The sequence below is a fragment of the Hemibagrus wyckioides genome, linkage group LG21, assembly GCF_019097595.1.
Source record: "Hemibagrus wyckioides isolate EC202008001 linkage group LG21, SWU_Hwy_1.0, whole genome shotgun sequence".
Taxonomy (NCBI): Eukaryota; Metazoa; Chordata; class Actinopteri; order Siluriformes; family Bagridae; genus Hemibagrus; species Hemibagrus wyckioides.
The window spans coordinates 21,482,966-21,492,965 of record NC_080730.1 but is presented as its reverse complement, the minus strand read 5'-3'; the positions used below and the strand labels follow the sequence as shown (position 1 = coordinate 21,492,965).

The 10,000-nt window shown below is 41.7% G+C and overlaps 3 protein-coding genes across 55 annotated transcripts in view; 2 read left to right on the top strand and 1 right to left on the bottom strand.

The window, feature by feature from the left end:
- The window catches only part of lamb3 (laminin subunit beta 3), a 17,857-nt gene extending 17,171 nt beyond the window's left edge, over window positions 1–686 (bottom strand). For all 50 annotated transcript variants that reach the window (XM_058373274.1, XM_058373273.1, XM_058373272.1 and 47 more), the window contains exons 1-2: window positions 536–686; window positions 243–397 (exon numbers count right to left, since the gene is read on the bottom strand). In XM_058373274.1, the coding sequence (XP_058229257.1) occupies window positions 243–397; window positions 536–569 (189 nt within the window). In that variant the 5' untranslated portion in view covers window positions 570–686. The remainder of the gene's footprint in view (window positions 1–242; window positions 398–535) is intronic.
- Window positions 687–6,618: 5,932 nt separating this feature from the next.
- Window positions 6,619–9,366, top strand: LOC131342946 (uncharacterized). Of its 3 annotated transcripts, none has more exons than XR_009203079.1 (5): window positions 6,619–6,851; window positions 7,147–7,250; window positions 7,950–8,083; window positions 8,197–8,308; window positions 8,475–9,366. XR_009203079.1 is itself a non-coding variant. In XM_058374289.1 (5 exons), exons 3-5 carry the CDS (start codon window positions 8,018–8,020, stop codon window positions 8,928–8,930), a joined length of 666 nt encoding a protein of 221 aa, XP_058230272.1. In that variant the 5' UTR covers window positions 6,619–6,851; window positions 7,147–7,250; window positions 7,950–8,017; the 3' UTR covers window positions 8,931–9,363. The 3 variants fall into 3 exon arrangements, 2 of the variants coding, with proteins under 2 accessions (XP_058230272.1, XP_058230273.1); XM_058374289.1 differs by having other exon boundaries at window positions 8,165–8,308; window positions 8,475–9,363; XM_058374290.1 differs by lacking the exons at window positions 6,619–6,851; window positions 7,147–7,250 and having other exon boundaries at window positions 7,721–8,083; window positions 8,165–8,308; window positions 8,475–9,363.
- A 185-nt stretch (window positions 9,367–9,551) lies between these two features.
- wdr77 (WD repeat domain 77) overlaps window positions 9,552–10,000 on the top strand; it is a 19,342-nt gene continuing 18,893 nt past the window's right edge. Inside the window, exon 1 of one of the 2 annotated variants that reach the window (XM_058374288.1) lies at window positions 9,552–9,972. In XM_058374288.1, coding sequence (XP_058230271.1) covers window positions 9,888–9,972 — 85 coding nt within the window. In that variant the 5' untranslated portion in view covers window positions 9,552–9,887. The remainder of the gene's footprint in view (window positions 9,973–10,000) is intronic. The other variant, XM_058374287.1, reaches the window with a different exon arrangement.

Below are 10,000 nucleotides of genomic sequence, written 5' to 3'. Positions count from 1 at the left end.
AAACACAAGCACACAGACACACAGACACACAAAAACACAAACACACATACCAAAAAAACACAAACACACAGACACACAAAAACACACACACACACACAGAAGTAACATTTCAGCATCACCTCTCACTGTAACAATAATAATACTGTAGGGTACTGATTAAGGTGTGATGCTAAATTTGTGCGGAATCTCTAGAGCACTCAATAAATCCACACTTTAGTGTGTGTGTGTGTGTGTATCTATACCTGTCCTAAGGGTGTACAGAACACCTCGATGCCGGTGAGACCACATGTGGACGAGGCTCTGAGTTCAATCTCTCGGCCTGTCAGTAAATCACCCAGTGGAGGATAACACGCCCCGCTCACACACTCCTGCTGTGCCAAACACATGGCTGCTAATGCTGCAACACACACACACACACACACACACACAATGTCACACAGTCTAACTGACACAGGAATACGGTTGGAATAAAAACTAGGATGTTCAGAGACTTGGCCATACGTGTGTGTGTGAAAAATTGATAATAAAGGGGTACCTGCAGTGATCTGTAGAATAATCAGAGTCTTCATCCTGGAGAATTAAACACAACTCCTCTATAACTCCTCTATAACTCCTCTATAACTCCTCTATAACTCCTCTGTGTCTCACTCAGCCGCTTTTATAGACTGACACACCTGTGTGTGTGTGTGTGTGTGTACTTTGAGTCATTGTTGTGACGGGCGTGGCACTGTGAGGAAGTGTGCATCACAGCAGTGCTGTAGTCACACTCACACAGACACACTCACGCACACACACATCTGGATGAGTCAAAACTCACTGCCTCTAACACATACAGTGTTAAACCCTGGTCCCTAATCCCCCCCCAACATTGACCAGTCTATAATCTGAAACCAGAACTATAAACCCTAATCCCTAACCCCCAGCCCTGAGTGTAGGATTTCATGTGCAGTGTTTGGACATGTTCCTGAGTCACATCCAGACATGTTATATTTAAATAAAGAGTGTGTGTGTGTGTTCTTTCTCTTTTCTCCTGACGTTAGTGAACTTCATGTGGAAAGATCTTCATGTACCTCAGCTCAGGTGTATGTGTGTGTGTGACAATCACAGCTCAGGGGTGTGTGTGTGTGTGTGTGTGAGACAATCACAGCTCAGGGGTGTGTGTGTGTGTGTGTGTGACAATCACAGCTCAGGGGTGTGTGTGTGTGGGGGGGGTGACTATCACAGCTCAGGGGTGTGTGTGTGTGTGTGACAATCACAGCTCAGGGGTGTGTGTGTGTGTGTGTGTGTGTGTGACAATCACAGCTCAGGGGTGTGTGTGTGTGTGACTATCACAGCTCAGGGGTGTGTGTGTGTGTGTGACAATCACAGCTCAGGGGTGTGTGTGTGTGTGACTATCACAGCTCAGGGGTGTGTGTGTGTGTGTGTGTGAGACAATCACAGCTCAGGGGTGTGTGTGTGTGTGTGTGTGACAATCACAGCTCAGGGGTGTGTGTGGGGGGGGTGACGATCACAGCTCAGGGGTGTGTGTGTGTTACAATTACAGCGGATGACGGTGATGTTGAGGTTGATAGTGACGGTGATGGTAATGATGGTGATGATGATGATGGTGATGATGATGATGGTGATGATGATGATGGTTATGATGGTGATGATGGTGATGATGGTTATGATGGTGATGATGATGATGATGGTGATGATGATGATGGTTATGATGGTGATGATGGTGATGATGGTTATGATGGTGATGGTTATAGTGATGGTGATGGTTATAGTGATGGTGATGATGATGATGGTGATGATGATGATGGTGATGATGATGATGGTTATGATGGTGATGATGGTGATGATGGTTATGATGGTGATGATGGTTATAGTGATGGTGATGGTGATGATGGTTATGATGGTGATGATGGTTATAGTGATGGTGATGGTGATGATGGTTATGATGGTGATGATGGTTATAGTGATGGTGATGATGGTGATGATGATGATGGTTATAGTGATGGTGATGATGGTGATGATGATGATGGTTATAGTGATGGTGATGGTTATAGTGATGGTGATGATGGTGATGATGATGATGGTTATAGTGATGATGATGGTTATAGTGATGGTGATGATGATGGTTATAGTGATGGTGATGATGGTTATGATGGTTATGATGGTGATGATGGTTATAGTGATGGTGATGGTGATGATGGTTATGATGGTGATGATGGTTATAGTGATGGTGATGATGATGGTTATGATGGTGATGATGATGATGGTTATAGTGATGGTGATGATGATGATGGTTATAGTGATGGTGATGATGGTGATGATGATGATGGTTATAGTGATGGTGATGGTTATAGTGATGGTGATGATGGTGATGATGATGATGGTTATAGTGATGATGATGGTTATAGTGATGGTGATGATGATGGTTATAGTGATGGTGATGATGGTTATGATGGTTATGATGGTGATGATGGTTATAGTGATGGTGATGATGGTTATGATGGTGATGATGGTTATAGTGATGGTGATGATGATGGTTATGATGGTGATGATGATGATGGTTATAGTGATGGTGATGATGGTGATGATGATGATGGTTATAGTGATGGTGATGATGATGGTTATGATGGTGATGATGATGATGGTTATAGTGATGGTGATGATGGTGATGATGATGATGGTTATAGTGATGGTGATGGTTATAGTGATGGTGATGATGGTGATGATGATGGTTATAGTGATGATGATGGTTATGATGGTGATGATTATGGTGGTTATAGTGATGGTGATGATGGTGGTGATGATGATGGTGGTTGTTATAGTGATGGTGATGATGGTGGTGATGATGATGGTGGTTGTTATAGTGATGGTGATGATGATGGTGGTGATGATGATGTGAAGTTTGACATGCACGGAGAAACCTGACACACAGATGTTTGGGCTCTAACATGGAGTCTAGTGAAAACTTCTGGATACACAGCGGATGTGAGAACAAAAATCCTGCTCATGTTACAACACACACACACACACAACGTGTCAGGAGTTTAATCCGGACTCTGCTCCACTCTGTACACTAACACACCACCATTCTGCTGTAACTACACAACACACTGCTCCATCAGTGTGAGGAAGGTTCCTTGAGGTTCTAGACACTAATCACTGAATTGTTCAGAACACTTCAGGTTCTCCTCCTCAGGTTCTTCTCCTAAAGGGCTTCTGATTTCAACTCGCACTGAAAAGGAACCTTCTGTTGTTGGCTTTCACTTCAGACCTGTTCGGGTTCTTCAGGGACAACCTGGAGAACCTTGTGTTATAAGACAGGTACGGTAAACCGGGTCAAGTCCCAACTGGAGCCGGTCTTATTGTGCCCTAAAGAAAAGCTCACTAATCTTCTCAACTCAGTGTGAGTGAACATTTAATAAACCTACAGAACATAGACACCTCCATGTGCCCTACACCCTAAACCATAGACCCTACTCTTTACACCCTACTCCATACACCCTTCACAATAAAACTCAATATTTCAACATCAGCTAGAAATGACCATATAGAGTTATTAGAGAGAGAGAGAGAGAGAGAGAGAGAGAGAGACAGTGAGGTGTGTGTTGTTCTGGGTGTGGTGTTCTTCTAAATTCTCAGTCATATCCTCAGGCTACTGATTTCAGCTCATTTTCCTCCACTGCAGGTTTGAACCAGCCAGGTGTGTGCGTGTGTGTGTGTGATTTAATAAGGGTGTATTCTCTGACTCAAAGACCCGCTAGACACAGATTCAACACACCGCACTCAGCCAGACAGGATTCCATGGTGATAAGAAGTGTTGGTGTGAATGTATTGGGCGCACACACACACACGCACACACACTGTAATGGCTGCTAATGTTGTAAACTGGTTTTGAATATTAGTAACAAACCTGACAGATAGACATACAGCCAGTGTGAAAGCCCTGATCCTCTGAGATGACTCTGACACTTATCTTCATAAGCTGTGTGATGATATTGTAAACAGCATCATCAGTGTTTTCACACACACACACACACACACACACACACACACACACACACTCTAACTCAGGGGTCTCCAGCTCGTGACACACTTCTGAGTAGCTCACCTAAAGTTCCATATAGAACATGTACAAACTTAATAAAAACAAAACTTAATAAAATGAACTGAATAAACCTGTTTACATTTCACCCCAAGTCCCAGGCCACGCCCCTGTCCAGTGTTGACAAGAATCCACACACAAATCACACTCTTTAAAGCATCACATGCTTTAATATGAGAAGCCGTGTGGGACAAAACACACTGAAACACTTGTGTGTATAAACATGTTTGCGCACACACATACAAAGCCAAATCAACCGTTCTTACATACACACTATATTTATCATGTACTGTCACACCCTCACAAATGTACTGCATTTTCATACATTTTATTCTTATGTGAGAGAGAATGAGAGCAAAACAAATCTTTAGTGTGACCCGAAGTCATTTCATTGTGACCGGAAGCACGGTATTTTGGAAACTGCCACGCGGTCATGGTGGACAGTAATTTTGCTGCCGAGGCTAATGTTAATGTTAATATTAATGTTAATATTTTAAGAAACCTGCTTTGTTCTCCAGTGCTGATTAACACGATCTCGAATTCCGTAGATTCAAATTCTTCGGCCAGTCAGATTGATCCAGAAATTGGAAGATTGTCCTGACCCACACTAAATTACGTAGAGTCGAGGACGAACCTCACACAGAACGTAGCTTTACCTGGTACTTCAGGAGCAGAGAACCAAACACCCCGTTTTATAGCGAGACGATACAGCAGCTGAAGTATTTATGGATGTATTTGTTGGCTTATGTAACTCGATATTAGAGGAATGATGACTAATTGTATAAGCCAAGTTTTACTGGAAATACCATCGTTAAACTACTGTTAGTGTAGCAAAACCATGTGTAGCGCCTGTACTACCGGACTAATGGCAACTATGAAAAGACGCCAACATCTACCCAGGTTTGGAGAGAGGTAGACTATCCCTGATGCACAAGGACAATTTCAATTGAGCTGAACAGTTGACAATTTTATTGCCCTTGAACACAATGAAAAAAATGACACACTTCAAATGGTATTTAGAAAGAAAATAGAACAACGGAAGAGCTCTTCAAAATAACCAAGAAGAAAAATAAAGATGATGCCCCTTTTAGTTCCGTCTTCGTGTGTGCTATATGTTGATCCAAAATTGGGTTCCGTGAATGTGTGTAAGTTCAATAAAGGGTTCAGTTGTGCTTAGAAGGATTCAATACTGTCTTAGGCTCTCCATCTTGGTTCATCCAGAAATGGTCTAGTACTTTGAAAAACCAATCTGTACAAATGGGGCAGACAATGAATATTCTGTCCTCCTTTTCTATTCTTTTCTAACGTGAGACCTCATTAACTTCATTTTTTTCCATTCATAATGCATGTAACTAATTTCGCAAAGATGCATTTCTAACACAACAGATGGATTATTGACATCAACAGTTACCGACATTTTAACAAATGAATTATTTGCAATATAACAATTATATCACCATGAAATTTTTTATACATCGAAGATTTTAACAGTAATATGTAAATTACTTCTTACATTCTGTAATATAATCCAACTCACCCCTTTTAATGCAGTTTAACATTTTAAACAGTTTAACATGGACATGAATTCAAATATCGTTACTAGCTTTATGCAAAACATACCGTTTGCACTTATAATTAATACACTTGCAATGTACCTTTCTTATAACAAATCACTCGGTATTGTCATACCGTATACTGAATATATAAAAGAATTAAAACAAGTGCCATGCGTCTCACAACACCATCCTGCACTACACTGTTCCTCTGCCATGCTAGCACATCATGCTAACGAATTGCTAGCATTAGCCATCAGTTAATATAATAACACAATGATTCAGGTACTAAAGTGTGTTAAACATTATCACTCGCGACCGAACAGTAACATTCCCGTGAACATACTGTATGTGCCAATGTTTATTTGCCCCTTTCTTCCCTTTATACAGTGCTCCGATACTCCGACTGGTTTTCCTTCCTAGAACATTCAACTTCCGAAGAGAAAGCTAACATAACGTGCTGGCTAGCACCATTAGCAAAGGCGTGTTTTTCCTCACCGGAGTTCTGATACATAAACCCAGCAGAATTGCCTGTTTCTCGCTTTCATCTGTTTTTCTTTCGAATTTCTCACGAACATCCACGGAGAGGAAAAAACTGCAGGTCAGGAAAAATGCTGGCAAATTAGCGATTCTACTCTACTGAGACTCACAGCGCCCCCTTTTTCGGGATGCAGAACTACACCACATTAGTAGCCCTTATTCCCATATGGGTTAAACATGGCTAATTGGTGGTTACCTTGATTTAATTGTAAAATCCATGTTTGTTTGTTTTTTTTATTATTATTATTTTTAGTCACGGTTTATTTTCCTAATATGGTGCAACCATGCTACTGTAATTAATAATGGGGAAACAATATCCGCGTTTCCACTGTCGGGCTTAAAGCGGGCGAGCCAGTGTGTGCCGGGTCCAGGCGCGTTTCCACTCTCACTTCCGGGGCCTGATGGAGCCTCGGCGGGGCTTCCTCGGGGCTTCCTCGGGGCTTCCTCGGGGACCAGGCTTTTTCCGCCCTACGAATACCTTGGGCCAAAGCGGGTCGGCTCGGGCTTGAGGAGTGGTCTTGAACAAAGGTGGAGTTTACCTGAGTGAGGAGACGCTCGGCACCTGTTCATTCCCCAAGCTTTTGTATCGGACTATGAGCTGATATCAACATTTAAACCATGTGAAACCAGTTTCAGCTCAAAATGCAACAGCGAAGGTCAGAAATAACTTCTGATTGCTACCCGATGAAGATTCTTATCCCTGTATGATGCAGAAATATAAGTTTATATTTATTTGCGATGCTAAAGGCTACTTATGCTAACTATTGTAAAGATAAATACACATTATGCTTATTTAAATACCAGAGACCAGTTGAAGAACGCAGACAAATCATATTTGATTAAATTGTGCATTTATTTAGTTTCATCTGTCTCTTCCCTGTAGCTGTTACTGTATTATTATTAAAAGCGTCGCGCTGGAATTTATGTTTCATATTTCATGCCATACTACAGATAACTGGGAACTCGTGTAACTCGTGTTTTCTGTGTGTGAGCTCCATTTATTGCGCTGACAGAAACCATAACAGACGGGAAAGAGCGCTCAGATCTCAGCTCACGTGAGTTGATTCGAACATTCTGGATATATTTGTTTAGCGATTTATTTCATCTCCCTCTCGCTGGTGTAATGGTTGTATTGTGTGCTGATGTCCATTGAAGGCGTGTTCAGGACGGGTTTTACAGCAGTGCTGAGATCTACTGACCGGACAGTGGAAACGCGGCATGATTTCGGCCTCAGTGCTCGAGGTCCGAGGCTATTGGCCCCACCAGCTCACTGAAAGCCCTGGATCACACGTGTGTTATGGACAAATAATATATATATATATATATATATATATATATATATATATATATATATATATATATATATATATATATAAATATTGCAGGGAGGGCGGGGCGTACGCTTCCAGTGCTATCCGGGTAAATTTACCATTTTCCAAGATGTCCTACTGCACCTTTAGGCATAGTGGGTTAAAACAGTGAATTTAATTTTCCACACAAAATGTTATGTATTGTTTCCTTAGCACTTTTATTGAGCTCTTTATCATTAGATAAACTCAGTTCACCTTGTACGTTATTTCCACTTATTTTCACTGCAAGTACCGGAAAGATCTCTTAGTTACACAGTTACCTGCACTCACAGTGGCCATCCTCTTCTTTGTGTCTTGACCTTTTCTGTCCGTCAAGATGAGGAGTTAAAATAACGAATATAGTACTTTTATGACATTTAACAATTTCTTTGTCTTTTTTTACAGGACAAAACCACCGTACCATAGAATTTATAATAAAGATATAATTCTACTGACAAACCCCAAAGAAAACAATGTGGTCAAGCAGAAAATGTATGAAAAGGGGCACATGCATATACACGTGTGTAAAAAATCGTAAGGTTAGTTCTGGTTTTAAAATGCCAAGCTTGATCTCATGCTATTACTGTTGTGTTTACACAAAAAATGTGTTTTTTAAAAAGGTTTTCCCGTGTGTCATGTTTGCCTGCGTCAGGCTGGAAATCCTCTTACCCTGTGGCAACAAACTTGTTCCTACGTTCCATGAAGGCCAGCAGCTAGACGGCAATATGATTCAAAAAGTTTTGAAACCATCAGAGCCTCATCAAGTAAGTATAAGACATGAATTTGAACCCCAAAGTAATATTTATTTTATTTTCAAAAGTGGAAAAGTTTAATTTTTGTCATACCTTTTGATATTAATACAAATCTAACAATGCAGTGGTGTACAGTATTGTGGATCAGGTTTGACTACAGGTTACTTGTTTTTTGTAGTCTGTGTATGGAGAAACCTCAGATTCTGAAGATAACTGTGGGGAAGAGGAGGTAGACATAGGCGATACGGAAGATGAGTGCCCATCACAGTCCTCAAGATCTTGTAAAAAATCAACAGGGAATCACACCGTTGTTTCAGCAAGTGCTCAAAACTCAACAGCAGAGTTACCAGCAGCAGAGTCCCATGCCATGCCAAGATCCACTTCAACACAACATGAAACAATTGGCCAGGCCAGTGCCAGTTTTCATCCATCAACAAATGCCCAAGCCTGTTCCAGCAACCAACAGGAGACACCAAAAAGCACCCGAGCTTCATCACCACCAAACGGCCCCACCTCAAGGCGCTGGCAAAATAATTATGGAACTTACATTAATCTCATAAATGATGCTGAAGATGATGAAGAAGATGAACAACAGTACACAGCTATTATTGCCAGTATTGAGGACCAGACGTAAGTGCATTGTTAAACTGCAGAAATAATTTTCTACATTTTTGACAACATCTGGAAATATAAAAGTCTTTAACATCTAGATGTATTTAAATGTTAAGCGCTATAGTCAACATTTACCTGGACTGCACAAAGACATTTATTAGACTTTTTACTACTTTAAGATGGACTCTTTAGATTTGGTTAAATGTGCTTCAGTGTGTTTCGCCCCAGACAGCCTCCACACACACACACACACACACACACACACACACACTCACTCACTCACTCACTCACTCTCTCTCAGGGTTCTGTTCAAGATTAAAGGTGAATAATAAAGTGAGTGATGATAAAAGAATGGTGAATGCTCTGTGCAGCATTCACCTCTGTTGTTGGTGTTAATACTGTAAACACAGGAGAGACACGGAGAGAGAGACACGGAGAGAGAGACACGGAGAAAGACAGAGAAGTGGAAGTTAAAAAGCATTTGATTATCTCTCATCATGAACATGAGCTCTAAGTGCAGTGATAAAAGACTGTTTATTTACACTCCTGTAACCTTTACATCCGGGTCCTGCTGCTCTCAGTGTCCACTAGGCGGCGCTGCTGACCTGCAACTTAATAATCTGAAGCTTTTGCACATTCACTGGGAAATGTTTCCTTTCCACAGCAGAACACACAATATACCGGTAAAGACGTTTATTCCTCATTATTCAGGTTTATAAGCGTTTATTTACCCGGAACCTCTTACATCAGCAGGTCATCCTCGTGCACTCAGCTCAGCGGTTATAACACAACATTACACCCACACAGCGGAGACCCGGAACCGGAACCCGAGCGCGTGCGCGCGGACTCACATGGGTTCATTCATCTGCCTGCTGAATTTCTCCAGCGCGTGAGAGTTCATTAATCAGGAGCTTCAGAAGGGTTTATAAAGGGTTATAGCGCGCGCGCGAGTGTAGTGTGTGTGTAAAGACACGGTGAGATGCTTCAGGAGCCCCGGTGGCGGATTCCCCCTAACGCTCCCGCCTGCATGGAGAAACACCTGGAATGCGCGCGCTACCGCAGAGGTGAGTGTACAAGTGATGTATATGTGAG